The 19,045-nt window shown below is 43.1% G+C and overlaps 1 protein-coding gene across 1 annotated transcript in view; it reads left to right on the top strand.

Moving 5' to 3' along the window:
* LOC140717281 (uncharacterized) overlaps positions 1 to 19,045 on the top strand; it is a 149,350-nt gene that overhangs the window by 39,581 nt on the left and 90,724 nt on the right. The window contains exons 3-8 of the mRNA XM_073030716.1: positions 334 to 594; positions 1,622 to 1,738; positions 4,642 to 4,743; positions 7,677 to 7,790; positions 16,055 to 16,156; positions 16,894 to 16,998. Of these exons, the coding sequence (XP_072886817.1) occupies positions 334 to 594; positions 1,622 to 1,738; positions 4,642 to 4,743; positions 7,677 to 7,790; positions 16,055 to 16,156; positions 16,894 to 16,998 (801 nt within the window). The remainder of the gene's footprint in view (positions 1 to 333; positions 595 to 1,621; positions 1,739 to 4,641; positions 4,744 to 7,676; positions 7,791 to 16,054; positions 16,157 to 16,893; positions 16,999 to 19,045) is intronic.

Genomic DNA, 19,045 nt, shown 5'->3' with positions numbered 1-19,045 from the left:
CAGATGACACAAAGATAGTTGGAGGGGTAGATAGTGCTGAGGAAGCAATGTGATTGCAGCAGGACTTAGACAAATTGGAAGAGTGGGCAAAAAAGTGACAGATGGAATACAGTGTTGGGAAATGTGTGATAATGTATTTTGGTAAAAGGAACAATAGTGCGGACTATTATCTAAATGGGGAAAATGTTCAAACATCACATATTACCATTTACTTCCATTGTTGTGTGTATATTTGGTGTGTAGAACTGACTGTTCTTTCGTACTCTTGTGCTTATCTGGTGCAATGTTACATTGTAGGATAGGAATATCATGGTTTCATATTCTCTCCTTTAGATGAGCTGTCAGAAGGTTCCATATTTACCAACATCGAATCACTGGGTTTCACGGTCGAGCTCACCTGTGATGTCTTTGGAGATTCGAAAGTGTATCAGTGGCAGAAGAATGGAGGGGAAATCTCCCAGCGTCACCAACTAACAGATGAAAACAGAACACTTGTTATCCCAAGCGCTTCATCTGAAGACTGTGGAGTGTACACCTGTATCACAACTAATCCTCTCAGCTCCATCCAGACAAACTACACCTTAATGTTGCAAGGTGAGCTTCATTTATGAATGACATTTTGCAGTTAACATTTAGCCCATATTGGTGGGCTATTGAATGCAGCCAATGCAAATCAGTGCGGCAGCAGAGAGAGGCAAAAGCTGAATTAATTGGGTCCACAGAATCCCAGAACAGTTATCGCAGAGAAGAAAGCCATTCAGCCCTTTAAGAATGGATTGGTTCTACCATTGAGCAAACAACTGAATCCTATTGTTCTGTCCTCTCCCCACAGCTCTGTAATTTCTTTCTTTCAGATAATTATCCAGCCCTCATATGAAATTACAGTTGAATATCCCTTCACTATTCCTGATGATGAATTCTAGATCCTGTCCACTACTGTGCATAAAAAAATCCCCAAGTTATTTTCTATTCTTCTCCCAATCACCTTCATTCTCACTCACGACTGGTTTTAGAAAGTTTCACGATGATTTTCTTCCTCTTTCTGCTAGTCATGAAGGCAAAGATCCTAACTTTGCCAAACTACTTTCGTAACCCTTTCTACAAATGTCTTGTTGGTGTAACCCTTTTAGAATTGGCTCCTTGAGTTTGTATGCTCTTCTCATTCTTCCTACTCTCGGGATGGATCAATCGGCAGATAATGCACTTCACCGATCAATGAGAACAAACTGCCCACATGTGCATTTGTGTAGCAGCCCCTGACATCAGGTGGAAAGTAGCACCAGAGTGTGTGGTGACACTTGCAGGCTGCCCTGCCCTCAGCACATCCTCAGCTTGTGTTGGTTGTTAATGCAAACAATACATTTCATTGTATGTTGTGATGTACATCTGATAAATAAATGAATCTGAATAATCCATTCTTGACGGGTATAACGATGCATTGTGATTAATGATTCTCAGAGTAGAGTCAGTTGGTGTCGGCCTGGGTCACAGATTGGTGAGATTAGACGGAGGTTGGAACATTCCCTTCTCGGCAGAAATTATGGAACATTATGGTTGTTGCATCATTTGTCATCCGCTGCCCGTGAGATGTTTAATGATTTGAATTTAATTTTAATTTCAGGGCTTTTGCTCAAGGATGTTATACTGATTGCCACATTAACTGCAGGACAGGTGATTGCTGGACTATCTATTCATTCAGCCATGTTACCGGACCAGTGGAGGTGGAAAACCCTCAGAGGTATCTGTCATTGATTAATTTGCTCTTGTATGAACTTTCAGACACCACCCAGTAAACCTGAATAAACTTTAACATGAACAAGGGACAATGTGGGAAATTGGTTGCACCACCGACCCCTCCCCCCACTTCCCCTCTGTCCCTGTGTCCTGTGGGATGAAATTGCCCATTTTTTCCGGGTTTTGATGTGCTTTGCAGTGACACAGAATACCTGAAACAGTCCTGGAGTCACCTCTGATCAAACTGCAGAAGATATTTGGGAGAAGTGGCCATGAGAGGAGCCGTCTTCATTCACTCATGTTTGCTGCGTTGTGTTGTCTCATCTCACTGTGTCACCAAGTCTGTTTAGAGGAGGGACTGAGGGAAAGATGCCCTTTCATCCTGATGGTGTCTGTGCCTTTGGAAACAGGGGCCTCATTCACATAGAGGACAGAGTTGTGAAGGGAGTTCTACTCCCCATCTAGTGTCAGGGGGTTTGAGCAGTTGTCTCTCAGACCTGCTGGTGAGCGTACAGTACATGTGGCTCTTTCTTTCAGACTTGGTGGCAATTTCTCTTGGGTGTTTGCAAAAGTTTATTTTGAAAGAACCTCTCTTTCCAATGCAGTTTTCCACACGGGACACCTCTGTCTCCCAGAACCAAAGAAGATGCAACACCTGCTTTATCACCTCTTCCCTTTCCCCATTCTTGGCACACATATAACCCTCCAGGTAAAGCAGTGAGTGACTTGTACTTCCAATTCTGTGTCCTCACAGCAGTTTCCTGCACATTGGAGAAACCATTAAAGGTTGTGTGACCACTTTGCAGAACACCGAGGGTAACAGTGAGCTTCCAGTTGCCGATCACTTTAGTTTTCTCTCTGATTTCCCATCTTTAACCTCTTCCCCAGTTCCAGCAAAGCCCATTGAGGAGCAGCATCCCTTATTCCACATTGAGTCCCAGGAGCTGCAATAATGAATTCATCAATTTCAGATAACCAGCCATTCCAGTTTATGTTCGAACTGACCACTTCTGATACAAGATCAGAGTGTGTGACCAAAACTCTGTTTTCCACTCACCACAGATGCAGAAATGCAAATCTAGAATTCTTTTTAATTCAAAATTTCCAGCAACTGCAGTCTATTGTACACCATTTTCCTTTCTCTTGTATTTCTCAGGATTTCTCTCAATCTTCTCTGTGACAAGAAACATCAAATCTCTGCACAAATGCTGTTTTTACTGCAGTGTACATCCAGCATTTTCTCTGATACACTCAGTGACCACTTTATCAGCTCCCTCCTGTACCTAATAAAGTGGCCACTGAGTGTGTGTTCTTGGTCTTCTGCTGCTGTAGCCCATCCACTTCAAGGTTCGATATGTTGTCTGTCAAAGATGTTCTGCTGCACACCACTGTTGTAACACGTGGTTATTTGAATTACTGCCACCTTCCTGTCAACTTGATACAGTCTGGCCATTCTCTGACAAAACATCTTCAGCCACAGAACTGTCACTCACTGGATGTTTTATTTTGCTTTTTGGACCATTCTCTGTGAACTCCAGAGACTGTTGTGCATGACAATCTCAGTAGATCAGCAGTTTCTGAGATCCTTAAACCACCACATCTGGCACCAACAATCATTCCACAGTCAAAGTCACTTAGATCACATTTCTGCCCCATCCTAGTGTTTGGTCTGAACAACAATTGAACCTCATGACGATGTTTGAATGTTATTATACATTGAGTTGCTGCCACATGATTGGCTGGTCAGATATTCACATTAACGAGCAGGTGTACAGGTGTACCTAATAAAGTGGCCACTGAGTGTATTTCAGATTCTCAACACATGGGGTTTTCCAGTCACTATATTGTTTTGGACACATTGTGTTCAGCTCCAGTCACCAGGCAACCGGATGGATTTGAATGACCAGACAGTGATGTTGCCATGGCTGAGCTGCAGGATTTTGCTTTTATTTAAATGCAGAGAGTTGACGATGGGAGATTTCAAAGTAGGAGGATCAATATCTGAGGAGAAGAAACCATTAATAATGTCCGTTAACATTTACCCTGGAAGAGAAGTTGGCAGTGAAGAGGATCAATTGAACAAGAAGGGGCAGGATTAGAATGGGGATGGTACATCAAAGTTCAAAGTACATTTATTATCAAAGAATGTGTACTATAGACAACATTGAGATCCATTTCCTTACAGGCAGCCACAAAACAAAGACACACAATAGAACCCATTAAAAAGAAGACTGTCAAACACCCGATGTGTAGAAAAAATACAAACAATAAAATTAAACAGATAACATTCAGAACTGAAGTTGATGAAAGTGAGTCCACAGACACGAAGCCTGACACAGACACACGGTGGCTTTGTAGAGAAACTGAAATTAGAACTGAGATGGGATAGAATCCAGTGAGAGAGATGCAATTTCAACACCAGGGCAACAGGAACATTTGGGAACATTGATCCACTGGGCAAAGGGATGGGAGGGAACCACAGAGACAGGCGGACAGTCTCAGTCACACCCATCGATGGGCATCTAACATGTTTTTGGAGCAAAATTACAGAGACAAGAGCAAATCAGGGATTATTCTTGCATTTTTGTTTAAACTTTGAACAAATAAGTCAGTGATTGGGAGGAAGACCGATGATGCTGAATCAGGTGCAGCTGGATCTGACGGTTTAAAACAGTTCTCACCAAGGACATTTACAGTTATGTCTTTTACATTTGGGGGAGATGAGATGGAGGGTTTGCCATTAGTAACAACTGTGGTGAGAGAGTAACAGTTAATGTGGGGTCAAGAGTGGGATTGTGATTGTTCCTGAGGAGCTAGCATTGATTGATTTCCAGAATGGCCTCCAGTGTCATAATCAGTCTGCATAGATTGTTAACAGCTTTCATATTCTTGTTTATTTCTCCACAGGTCATCTGGGATACAGATTTTATTTTCTAAGCTTCTGGATCTGTAATACTTTGTCATTTACTGCCATGTACATTGTGTTAATATATTGGTTTGTGGTTGGAGGTACGTAACTAATACTCTTATGATTCACAATTGTTTAATTCCAAATTGTTTAATGTAGTTTCCTTAAACACAAATGTTAAGGAGAACAAAATAATTATTATTCTGGGAATGATGCAGCTAAATAATATTTTAATAATATTAATAATCATAATAATAATACTCCCTTCAGAACTCATGGTACTGATGTGGAAACAGATCAACCCTAATCCTGAGGGGCTGCTGATGTGTTGGATTTGATTGAGGTTTAATTGTGTTCATACAATGATATCACAGTGTCAGCACACAGAGACCAGTAGTTTATTGTCTCTGGGTTAGTTTCCTGGAGTCTCTACCCAGTTCCCATCATGAGAGATTCCAGTGGGATGCTCAATATCAGCCTCTCAGGACAAGGTGAGGGGAGTAACTACAGGACCCACATCCCCCAAACCAGTGCGAGGGAAGTGTTGCATTTTCAGAAGTCTGGTCTTGGCCATTTAAACAAGTGATGGGGACTTCAGACGGTGTTACTGAGGCTACATTTACTCACTGAGAGGAGACCATGGCAGGTAGTCAGGAGCATCTCCAAGTTCCAGTCTAATGACACTGCAGTTTCCCGACAGGAGGATGTTGCACAGGAAATGACATCACCAGCGTTCCGGATGTGGAAACCCCATTAGGGTGTGAGGATGACCACTGTACACAGCACACTATCGAATTTCTGTGGAGGGTATTTCCACTCTGGAAATGTAGATCCCAACTGTAAAATACTGAATCAAAATGGTGCTTTGTAAGGGAATTTCTCTGGTAAAATTTCGCAGTCCCAACGTGTGGAAATAGCTTCCATCTACCATTAATATCTTGAAAACTCCAATTACACCTGAGTAAACTGCAGGGAATGCAGTCCTAGTCTGTGTAATCTCTGATAATTTAACACTCCAGTACACCTCTGCCTTTGGATGAGATGTTAAACCAAGAAACCATTTATGTTCCCGGGAGAATGTAACGGATCACCTGGTGCTATTTCCTAAAGAGCAACAAAGTTCTCACCAGTATCCAAGAAAATAATTCTCCCAACCAGCATCACTAAAGAAGATTTAGCTTGGTTGTCAGAGGCAGAGGTGGCAATGGATGACAAATAGTGTACTGCAGTGATTGGTGCCCGGTCCCCTGTTGTTTGTCATTTACGTCAAGGATTTGGACAAAAGTGTAGGTGACGTGATCAGTTGATCCATGGACAACAGCAAAATTGGTGTGATAGTAGACAGTGAAGAAAGTTGTCAAAGTGTACAAGACCAAGATCATCTGTGTCAGTGGGCATAGGAATGGCAGATGGTAATTAACTTAGGACAAGTACATAGTTCCCTGAAAGTGTTGACACAGACAGACAGGATTGTAAAGAAGGTGTGTGGTGTGCTTGCCTTCATCGGTAGGGCATCGAGTACAAGGTTGGGACGTCACGTTACAACTGTACAATCTTTAGTCAGGCCACACCTGGAGTATACTGTTCAAATCTTGTAGACATAAATAAATATTACATAAATAAATGTAATCATAAATGAATATTACATAATCAGAATTAGGTTTATTCACACCAGCATGTGTCGTGAAATTTGTTAACTTAGCAGCGGCAGCTCAATGCAATACATAATATAGAAGAAAATAATAATAATAAAATAACTAACCAAATCAATTACAATATATCTATATTGAATAGATTAAAAATTGTGTAGAAGACAGAAATAATATATATTAAAAAAGTGAGGTCTTGTTCAAAGGCTCAATGTCCATTTAGGAATCGGATGGCAGAGGGGAAGAAGCTGTTCCTGAATCACTGAGTGTGTACCTTCAGGCTTCTGTACCTCCTACCTGATGGTAACAGTGAGAAAAGGACATGGCCTGGGTGCCGGAGGTCCTTAATAATGGACACTGCCTTTCTGAGCCATCGCTCCTTGAAGCTGTCCTGGGTACTTTGTAGGCTGGTATCCAGGATGGAGCCGACTAAATTTACAACCCTCTGCAGCTTCTTTTGGTCCTGTGCAATAGCCGATGCCCACCCCCATACCAGACAGTGATGCAGCCTGTGAGAATGTGATTAGACTAGAAAGAGTGCAGAAAAGATTCACCAAGATGGTGGGCAGAGTTAAAGTAGATTTTCACTGTGGCCCCCATTCACAGAATTTGTCTGAATTTTTCAATCTATGTACATCAGTGAATAGATATGCAGAGTCTAAGCAGCTGTCAGAAACACTCCTGTTTCCTTCCTCTGTTCACCATCTGACATTCCAACACAAACATCTGGAGTGATGGAGCTGGTGACAGTGACTGACATATCTGAGTGTTCGATGAATGCCATGTACAGCTTTCTCTTCTCCGATGGACTGTTGACCACATCATGAAATGAGGGAAATTAGGTTGCAATCACATTGAATGTAGCCAGTGAGGAATTTCCACCAGTGAAGAATTGGCATCGAGCTCCAGTTATGAGCAGCAGATGCTATGGAAACTGGTCAGAATTGGAATGGAAATTTCAGCAAATTTCTGTGAAATTTATGGGTTTCTTCATAAAAAAACTGTTGTGGATGTTGGGAGAAAGAAACTACGGACCTTAATGAACTCCTTAAGGTTTGGCCATTGGAACCAGAAGGAGCAGCCAGTGCAGAAATTGACAGCAGGTGACATGTAAAGACTGGGCTGGAGACCCACGTGGAAAATAGAGTGGGCTCCATGAATTATTCATTCTTGCCTGGCATTGCAGTTCAGTGTCTTGCTAATCTATACAGGGTCTGCTGGTGCAGGTCTGGGTCACAGGTTGGCACACTGGGTGGGAATTGGCACGTTCCCTTCACTGGGACATCAGTGTAAGAGTTTGGTTGTTGCAACCACTGGAAGTTTTCATTGACATTTCTCTGGAGCTTTGTTACATGTTTGCTTATTTGATTTATTTTTAATTGCAGGCCTTTCACAGTTGGACCTTGCAGTGATTGGCATGATGATCATAGGATTGCAGCTAGCTTCATTTTATATCAATGCACTTACGTATGTGAACACGATCTGGGAATTACTTGGAGGTATCTTTCATTGTTTTATACACACTTGGATGTAAATTTGCAAGCAAGTGAAATGTGACATATTTTCAAAAAGAAAAGCATAACAAATTAAATCTCATCTGAATTACCAACACCCTGTACCAACTCTTCCATCCTCTACATTTGGGTGAAGTTGTCCTGTTCATTCCAATTATAAGTTGATGTTTTGCAGAGACACAGAATACCTGGAAATATTTGGGAATTGTCTTTGAACTGACTCCAGAGGGGTCTTTAACAGAACGGGCCCTGAGAGGGGCTGACTCAATTCATTTGTGTTTCATATTGTATTGAACTTCAACGTAACACAAAATCAATTTGGAGCTGAGAAACGAGGGAAAGGTTCCCCCCATGATGCACTCAGTGACAATGTTGGAAAGGAGTCTCCCTTGTGTCTCACTTGGATACTTACAACAGCATTTTCATTCAACAGCAGCTTTCAGCTCTGTGGCTTTTACCCCCAAGTTCCTTCCCAGCTTATAAAACAAAGTTCAAAATATTGTTATTCCTTCCTCATGTCCTCATTCAGGAACTTCCTGGACAAGCCCACTTCACAAATAAACTTTCAACACAGATTATAGTTCAAGAGTAGTAGCAAAACCTCCAGCTCCTGGCATTAATATAATGAAAAGTACTGTGAAGCTTCAGAGGCAAATTGCACAATAATATGTCAGCAAGTCACAGGGAACAATAATGATGCCGGTGACCCTGGACTGAACATAGAGTTCGGTTTGAAAGGAGGAGCACAAGTGCAGAGTTTCAGACAGGGAAATTCAGAGTTGGGTCTTTGTGGTAAATCAAAGCACACACACCAGTGGTGGAGTGATGAAGATCAGGAGTTCACAGGAGAAGAGACATAGAGAAGTGAAGAAATTTCAAATGCATCTGGACTAAACTGTTGTAGAACTGGGTCAGGGAATGTGATGTATAAAGATTTAGCACGTTCTGAGAGCACAGATGAGATTTTAATCATTAGGCATAATAACAGGACACTTAAAACAAACATCCCTGAATCAGCAAAGATCAACATGGTTTACTGAGAGGGATATCATGTTTGATCTGTTTATTGGCCTCTTTTTACAGTGATAACATGCAGTGGGTAACGGTGGATCTGCTGTGTTAAGATCTCCAGTGAACATTTATTATGGTGTCATATCAAAGGTTATTGTGGAGAATGTAAAATGGAAAGAGGACACTTGGCACACTGTAAAATCATTTTTCCTGCACATCTCCTTTAAATTTTTCCCATTGACCTTCAAGCTACAGCCTCAAGTTTTTGACATTTCTACCCTGGGTTAAAAGACTGACTGTCTACCCTATTTACTCCTCTCATAATTTTATAAACTTCTGTCAGGCATCCCCCCCTTAGCCTCTGACACTCCAGATAAAGCAATCTGTTTGCCCAACCTCTCCTTGTAGCTCATACCCTCTAATCCAGGCAGCATCTTGGTAAAGCTTTTCTGCACCTTCTCCAATGCCTCCACATCCTTCCTACAACTGGGCAAACAAAACTGCACACAATATCCATACAATGTCTGCATCTCCGCTAATATCATTTTTTTATCATCAGAAAAGTTGCCACCTAAATTTCCATCTAAGTCACTTCTGTATTACAAACAACAGAGGTCCCAGCACAGATACCTGCAAAACACCACGAGTCACAGACCCCCACCCAGAATAACAACCATGCTGAAGAGCGTGGCCTCACTCTTCCCGTGGTTGACCCTGGTCCCCGATGCCAACTCAGACTGGTTGCAGATGCTCATCAATCTGTAATTTGACCAAATGTGGTTTCTCATGACCCATGCAAAGGTGCAGGGCCAGACAACAGACCTGGTGGGATGTAGAGGGATTGTCCAACCCAGCTAACACAGGTCTTTACAGACATCTTTAACATCTCTCTGAAACAGTTCACTGTCCCTGCAGGTTTCCAGGCAGCCACCATCATTTCAGTGTCCGAGAGAGACAGTAATTGGCCGAATTGATTACCACTCAGTGGCATTGACCTCAACAATCATGAAGCTTTGAGCAGCTTCCAGCTGCATTAGATCTTTCCCAGTTCACCTACCACTCAAACCTCTCATAAGACTATAAAACAAAGGAGCAGAAGTCGGCCATTCGGCCCATCGAGTCTGCTCCGCCATTTCATCATGAGCTCACAGCACAATGTATTTGTATTCGATTTTTTAAGATTTTAAGGTATAAAACAGTCAGCATTGTAAATTTGTTCAGGTATTAGATTTTCATCAACGACGATCTTTCCAAACTTATCACTGAATTTCTCACATCAGAGGCTGCTTTATCATTGGGGATAGTCAGCTTGGCTTTGTGCAAGATAGTTCGTGTCTAACCAATATTTTAGCGTTTCTTGAGGAAGTTACCAGGAAAGGTTCAGACACTTGGCTTTCAGGATGAGTTAATAAATTGATTAGACATTGTCTTTGTGGGAGAAGCCAGACAGTGGTTGCCTCTCTGACTGGAGGCCTGTGACTAGTGGAGTGTCACAGGATCAACACTGGGTCCGTTGTTTCTCATCAATATCACTGATCAGGTTGATAATGTGGTTAACTGGATCAGTAAATATGCAGATGACACCAGGATTAGGGATGCATGGTAGGGCACTGAGGAGTGTGGTAGAACAAAGGGATCTGGGAATACAGGTTCCATAATTATTGAAAGTGGTGTCATGGGTAGATAGGGTCATAAAGAAAGCGTTTGGCACATTGGCCTTCATGAATCAATATTTTGAGTACAGGAGATGCTTAGGTTGAAGTCTAAATCTCTGGTAAGGTCTAATCTGGAGTACTGTGTGCAAATTTGGTGACCTACCTAGAGGAAAGATGTAAATAATTTTGAAAGAGTACTTTTTATTACATTAATGCCAGAAGCTGGAGGTTTTGCTACTATTCTTGAACTATAATCTGTGTTGAAAATTTATTTCCACAGGGATTGTTGCTGGGTCTGTTGTTGTTTGTCATCTGTGTCAACAATCTGGTTGATAATGTGATTCAATGGATCAGTAAATTTGTGGCTGACACCAAGTGTAGGGATATCATGTTCAGTGAGGTTGATGTTGTTGGAACCTCGCACTGGAACCCAGGCCCTGCTACTGGTGGATCACTACGGACCTAGATTTAGTTGCCGAAGGAGCTCTTTCTTGACCTCTCCAAATCAGCTCAGTGCCCAGAGTGACCCAACCTCATCCGACTCTTGACATCCTGCCTTTCCAGTCTATATGCCGGCATTTAGATGGTCCAAACAGCAGATTGTACATCATATTAAAAGACTTGAAAACACTGCCCAGTGATTCAGTTCAGACCCAGATTTTGCTGCCGATGAAGCCTTTCTCGCTCTCTCCAATTTGAGAGCTCTCTCTCACTTAGAGCAATCCATCCTCATACCCGATTAGTTGGATGGACATCGGTACTCCTCTGTCCCGTATTCTCCCCTCTGAATCATTCACTCCAAACAGCACAGCTCCAACTCCAAGTGTGTTGATTTTGCAGCGCACCAGCAGGGCACATCCTGTGAATTCACTTTGACTTCACTCACTTCTTCATTGCTTGTGGTGGTAGTTTACCACAGTTAAAATAAAGTGTTATTAATAATGGTTTTAATCAAACTCCTTTGCTTTCGAACTATCATTAAGCTGTCTCATGCCTTCAGTAGTGCCATCTTACACTGGAAAGGTGAAAGTTTAAGAGGAAACTTTTTCATTCAGAGGGTCGTGAGATTCTGCATCGAAGTGCCAGCACAAGTGGTGCATGAGAGGTCAATTTCAATGTTTAAGAGAGGTTTGGATAGGTACATGGATGGGAGGGTATGAGGGCTCTGGTCCAATGCAGGTCAATGGGAGTAGGCAGTTTAAATGATTCAGCATAGACTAGATGGGACAAAGGGCCTGTTTCTGTGCTGTACTTTTCTATGACTCTATAGGCCCTGGCAACATCCTTACACAAGTCTCCTGTGCACACTTTCCAGCTGATGGCATTTCTCCTGTAGGAGGGTGACCAAAACTACTTCACTACTGTAACAGGGCTAGAAACCCAGACAGTCAAACATCAAATTTCCCACTGATTTAGGAGATGCCAACAAGGATTTGTAATGAGGAAAGTTAGGCTGGTGATGAGAAACTCAATTACAATGACAGTGGGAATTTTGAAGTTGGGTGTGGGATGGGGTAATGGTTAGTGGTTGGTCTATGAGAGGGGTAATGTTGGGGGTTTAATAGGTGGAAGATCAGTCCTGTCAAATTGTTAACATTCGGTGCTGGAAGGGAAATTGATAATGAATGGAAGGTATGCTTCTTAGGTAAGTTTAACATGCGGAGGTAGTGGGATAAAATCTAGACTGAGATAAAATCCTATGATGGGCAACAAGGACAAAGAGAAAGGAGAGAGGCTGATGAATAGTCTGACCCACAAGTCTCCATGGAGACAGGAGACTGATGACACTGGGATCAGGATCAGAAAACAAGTTGCTGGAGAAACTCGGTGAGTCAGCAGCATCTGTGAAGGTAAAGGGGTTGCACACACAAAATGGTCCTGCCGAAGGGTGTCGGCCCGAAACATCGACTCTGCTTTTTTCTGCCTGGCCTGCCGAGTTCCTCCAGCATTTTGTGTGTATTCCTCGGATTTCCAGCATCTGCAGATTTTCTCTTGTCTGAGGTAAAGGGGTTGTGAACATTTCCGGTTGAGACCTGATGCACCTTGTTTTATTTTTACACAACCATTCACGGTTTGGTTCATATAGTTGGAAAACATCAAGGTGATGACCTGAGGGATAACTTTGGATTCTAGTTCATCTTCAAACAGTCCAATAGTCAAGAGCTGAATCTTTTTTGTGATTAGTTAAACCAGTTTATCAGAAAGGGTGTTCAGGCCTGTTAATCTTGAGTGTATAGTGATGGAAATTGTGCCAATGGGCAGACTCTCAGGTGAATGAGTTATAATGGCGAAAAGGGATTTGTTGATATAAAGAGGGTATTTCGTTCAACACCTCAGTAACTCCTGTGATGTTAACAATAAGCTTGGGAATGTGAAAGAACATTTGTGAGGAAATTGAGAGAAATTCTTTTTCAGTAATGTGGGGTCTGAAGAGGGTGGGAATTTAGGTGGTGGGTGCAAAATAATAAACCAGCTCTTCCATCCCCCCCTTTCTTGAGAGCAATTTGAAATGAACAAAAACCACTACAAGAGAGGTGTCCTTGGATCGTGTGCACTGTTCACCACTGGATGTCCTGGACAACCTCTCCCCTTATCCGTATTAAATATCCCAGCATTTGGACAGTTCAGCCTGTACCCTTGAGCTGTTTAGTTTCAATGTTGGAATAAGCCACTGCCTGATGCTGTGAGCAGCTGTTCCAGTCCTCGGCATCAGAACAGGATTCACAGTCAAACAGTGGAACCTCAGTGTTACAGCTGGGGTTGGTTTTTGTTAACACTGGCAACTTGATGTCAGTCTCAGCCCTTGAGATCATGAGGGAATACAGCAGAGAATATCAACAGTGGCTGTTGCCTTATCTGCTGGACATGTCCAGAGGGAAGCTGCAGTCTATCTGTTTCCACATGCACAGTCACTGGCTGAGGGTTTATCTAAGTTATCAAATGTAAAACAAATCCTGGTAGTAGCCACAAACTGTGTTTTGTGTCTCTCTGAGCTCCCCATTTGCTGCAGTGGTGAGTGAACTCCTGAACCTCCTTCAATCCAAAGCTCTGACATCTGCAAACACGAGGAAATCTGCAGATGCTGGAAATTCAAACAACACACACAAAATGCAGGTGGAATGCAGCAGGCCAGGTAGCATCTATAGGGAGAAGCACTGTTGACGTTTTGGGCTGTTACATAACCCGTAACTGAGTGTCTAACCAGCAGAGAAAGAAGAATCCATTTGAGTCTGGTGGTACCAAACTAAAGGTGTTTATTAATAAAAATAAGCAAAACCATATCAATAATGCAAATATACATATAAAACAAGTTAGCAGTAATAAACCTAAAAGTGTAGGAATAATAATAATCTATAATAAACAAGCTCTATCGATGTCTAGGGGTAAATGAATTGTCATAGAAAAGTATAAAGTTCAGTTCAGTTCATGAGTGCTAATGTAGTTATGGTTGTTGTATTGTAATCGTTCGAGAGAGAGAGAGGGAGAGTGAGTGAGCTATAACAGTTACTGCAGTCAAACCTTCCTTTGCTTTCTTAATCCGTCGTATTGTTGTTATGGTGGTTATTCAGTTATGACCTCTCCGTCCTTCTGCTAGACCGTTCTTCTGTGGTGGACTCATCACTCTGGCATGAGTGGACACACACACAAGTCCCCACCAGCCCTGCTTTTACACTGATAGCCTTACTGACCGACCTCCTGGTTTGGTCTTCGAAGCCCCCACCTTTCTTGTGGGTTCCAACACTCGATCAGTGTCCACTGGCATGTCTGTAGGGTGTCTCTCCAGACCTGTCTTTTATTCCGACCAACGAGGTCTCAGCTATTCATCAATTCTGAATGACTGTGTCCATCAAATTAGGCCACTCCTGCAGATCACTGAGGAATGTTATGAGCAAACTATTGTCCTTGCAGCGAAACAGTAAATAATTTCAAAAAGGAGTCACAATACAGTTAATCAGAAATTTCTCTCTCTCTCTTATCTGTCGCTGATGTTCTTGCCTGTTTTTCTCTCTCTTTCTCATGGTCAGCATAGCAACAGTAATAGTTCGTGGTTCTCGGGGGGGGCAGTTAACTCTGTACCCCATTGTCCATCAGATCTGTCCATCACTCATAACAGGGCCGAGACCCTTCGTCAGGACTAACTGAAAGGAAAGATATTAAGAGATTTGAAAGTAGGAGGGGGAGGGGGAAATGCGAAATGATAGGAGAAGACCGGAGGGGGTGGGGTGGAGCTGAGAGCCAGAAAGGTGATTGGTAAAAGGGATACAGAGCTGGAGAAGGGAAAGGATCATAGGACGGGAGGCCTAGGGATAAAGAAAGGGGGAGGGGAGCACCAGAGGGAGATGGAGGACAGGCAGAGTGATGGGCAGAGAGAGAAAACAAAAAAAACTAAATATATCAGGGATGGGGTAAGAAGGGAAGGAGGGGCATTAATGGAAGTTGGAGAAGTCAATGTTCATGCCATCAGTTTGGAGGCTACCCAGCCGGTATATAAGGTGTTGTTCCTCCAAAGTGATTGTGGCTTCATCTTGACAGTAGAGGAGGCCATGGATAGACATATCAGAATGGGAATGGGGTGTGCAATTAAAATGTGTGGCCACTGGGAGATCCTGCTTTCTCTGGCGGACCGAGCGTAGGTGTTCAGCGAAACAGTGCTCAACGAGAGGAGGCAAAGTTAATGAAGTCAACGAGTGGCCCTCTACCACCACTCTCCTCCGTCTAGCGGAATTAGTTCTTACTCTCAATAATTTCTCCTTTGGCTCCTCCCACTTCCTCCAAACCAAAGGTGTAGCCATGGACACTCGCATGGGTCCCAGTTATGCCTGCCTTTTTGTTGGCTTTGTGGAACAGTCCATGTTCCAAGTCTATACGGGTATCCGTCCTCCTCTTTTCCTTCGCTACATTGACAACTGCATTGGCGCTGCGTCCTGCACGCATGCTGAGCTCATTGACTTTATTAACTTTGCCTCCAACTTTCACCCTGACCTCAAATTTACCTGGTCTATTTCCAACAACTCCCTCCCCTTCCTTGATCTTTCTGTCTCCATCTCTGGAGACGGCTTATCTACTAATATCTACTATAAGCCTACAGACTCTCACAGCTACCTGGACTATTACTCTTCCCACCATGTCTCTTGCAAAAATACTATCCCCTTCTCGCAATTCATCCGTCTCTGCCACATCTGCTCTCAGGATGAGGCTTTTCATTCCAGGACAAAAGAGATGTGTTCCTTTTTTAACCAAAGGGGCTTCCCTTCTTCCACCATCAACTCCGCTCTCAAACGTATCTCTCCTTTCAGTTAGTTCTGACGAAGGGTCTCGGACTGAAACTTCGACAGTGCTTCTCCCTATAGATGCTGCCTGGCCTGCTGTGTTCCACCAACATTTTGTGTGTGTTGCTCTGACATCTGATCCATTTCAGAATTGTTTGGATTGCTTGATGTCTAGGACATGCAATATCATCACCAATCGAAACAACCCTGAGTCAAGCTCTGTTACCGGGACATTTGTCCATTGATGCATGTGTTAAATCATTTATATTGTTTGGTTATCAAATGTTTTAAATTTCTTCTCATTTTTGTAAAGGTTCTCAGATGATCACAATGTGGTGGAAGTTGAAAGCCGTCTGTGATATTTTCCTCTTCAATTATTTCATCATTGCCTGGATCATCAGCACTATGATTTTTGGTATGTGGTCAAATAAACTTGTATGAAAATGATGAACTCAGTTCTCTGCAGGGTGGTTGGAATGCATTGAGTATCTCAGTCAGTACATTGTAAGATGCTTTATCAGGACCACCAGCATCTGCAGTCCTCAGCCCCACAGCTGGGTGCAGGGAAACCTGCTGGAGGTTCAGACAGTAATGGCCAAACATCAACAGTTCAGAACCACCAGAAACACAGCACAGGTCAGTTGAACACATACAGGTTCGATAAATCACTGGAGAGCACATAGGTAAACCGGACTGAGTGATGGAACTTGGGTGATTCCGTGATTTTCCAGTGAAATTGTTGGACAGCCACATAACCAATTGTTGTGGATGTCAGGAGAGTCAAACCATGGACCATGTGGGATGTCTGGCTGCAGTGTCGTGCACTCCTCAAGGTGTGGCCATTGGAACACCAGAAGATGCAGCCAGTGCAGAATATTGACAGCAAGTGACCAGGATAGATTAGACTGCAGGGAATAATTCAGGTCTGGAATAACAGGTCAGCATGTTGTTATCCCACATCGGAGGCCATGCAGAGTCAGTTGGTTCAGTCATGTAGACAAAGTTAGCAAGTCTGGGCAGAGGTTGGTACATTTCCTGCCCTGTGGAGATAAGTGGAATAGTTTGGTTCTTTGCATCAATAGGCAGCTGTTATGGTCATTTACCTGATGAATTGTTACAGGTTTACTCATTTGAATTTGTTTTTAATTGCAGGCCTTTCCACTGCAGGCACTGTCAGTATCATCTTGTCAATTGTACTGCTACTTGTGGTCATTTTACTTCTGATGAGCCGGTCCATTAAAGAGGATTTGGACGCAGGTACCTGTCATTGTATTTTCCCACTTCTGTATCAACTCCAGTCACATCTCCAAGTAATTTTAGACTCATTTTAATAAAAAGATAGAAAAGAAAAAAAGCTGAAAGATCCTCATCGCCACCGAACCCTCTGGATTCCTGTGACCTGTGGGATGAAATTGTCTGACATTTTTCCCAGTTATGAAATTCTGATTTACAGTGTCACCACACTGGAATGATTCTGGAGTTGCCTCTGATCTGACTCCAGAGGGTCTTTAGAAAAAGTAGTCTGGAGAGGAACGTGTCTTAGCTCACTGGTGTTTGATAGAACATGGAACATAGAATAGTACAGCACATTACAGGCCCTTCAGCCCACAATGTTGTGCCGACCCTCAAACCCTGCCTCCCATATAACCCCCCACCTTAAATTCCTCCATATATCTGTCTAGTAGTCTCTTAAACATCACTAGTGTGTCTGCCTCCACCACTGACTCAGGCAGTGCATTCCACGCATCAACCACTCTCTGAGTGAAAAACCTTCCTCTAATATCCCCCTTGAACTTCCCTCCCCTTACCTTAAAGCCATGTCCTCTTGTACTGAGCAGTGGTGCCCTGGGGAAGAGGCGCTGGCTGTCCACTCTGTCTATTCCTCTTAATATCTTGTACACCTCTATCATGTCTCCTCTCATCCTCCTTCTCTCCAAAGAGTAAAGCCCTAGCTCCCTTAATCTCTGATTATAATCCATACTCTCTAAACCAGGCAGCATCCTGGTAAATCTCCTCTGTACCCTTTCCAATGCTTCCACATCCTTCCTATAGTGAGGCAACCAGAACTGGACACATTACTCTAAGTGTGGCCTAACTAGAGTTTTATACAGCTGCATCATTACATCGCGACTCTTAAACTCTATCTCTCGACTTATGAAAGCTAACACCTCATAAGCTTTCTTAACTACCCTATCTACCTGTGAGGCAACTTTCAGGGATTTGTGGACATGTACCCCCAGATCCCTCTGCTGCTCCACACTACCAAGTATCCTGCCATTTACTTTGTACTTTGCCTTGGAGTTTGTCCTTCCAAAGTGTACCACCTCACATTTCTCTGGGTTGAACTCCATTTGCCACTTCTCAGCCCACTTCTGCATCCTATCAATGTCTCTCTGCAATCTTGAACAATCCTCTACACTATCTACAAAACCACCAACCTTTGTGTCATCGGCAAACTTGCCAACCCACCCTTCTACCCCCACATCCAGGTCGTTAATAAAAATCACAAAAAGTAGAGGTCCCAGAACAGATCCTTGTGGGACACCACTAGTCACAACTCTCCAATCTGAATGTACTCCCTCCACCATGACCCTCTGCCTTCTGCAGGCAAGCCAATTCTGAATCCACACGGCCAGACTTCCCTGGATCCCATGCTTTCTGACTTTCTGAATAAGCCTACCATGTGGAACCTTGTCAAATGCCTTACTAAAATCCATGTAGATCACATCCACTGCACTACTCTCATCTACATGCCTAGTCACCTCCTCAAAGAACTCTATCAGGCTTGTTAGGCACAATCTGCCCTTCACAAAGCCATGCTGATTGTCCCTGATCAGACCATGATTCTCTAAATGCCCATGGATCCTATCTCTAAGAATGTTTTCCAACAGCTTTCCCACCACAGACGTAAGGCTCACTGGTCTATAATTACCTGGACTATCCCTACTACCTTTTTTGAACAAGGGGACAACATTCGCCTCCCTCCAATCCTCCAGTACCATTCCCGTGGACAACGAGGACATAAAGATCCTAGCCAGAGGTTCAGCAATCTTTTCCCTTGCCTTGTGGAGCAGCCTGGGGAATATTCCATCAGGCCCCGGGGACTTATCTGTCCTAATATATTTTAACAACTCCAACACCTCCTCTTCCTTAATATTAACATGCTCCAGAATATCACCCTCACTCATATTGTCCTCACCGTCATCAAGTTCCCTCTCAGTGGTGAATACTGAAGAGAAGTATTCATTGAGGACCTCGCTCACTTCCACAGCCTCCAGGCACATCTTCCCACTTTTATCTCTAA

Source organism: Hemitrygon akajei, chromosome 2, assembly GCF_048418815.1.
Source record: "Hemitrygon akajei chromosome 2, sHemAka1.3, whole genome shotgun sequence".
Classification (NCBI taxonomy): Eukaryota; Metazoa; Chordata; class Chondrichthyes; order Myliobatiformes; family Dasyatidae; genus Hemitrygon; species Hemitrygon akajei.
The sequence above is the reverse complement of the archived record's forward strand: the minus strand, read 5'-3'. Positions and strand labels throughout refer to the sequence as shown.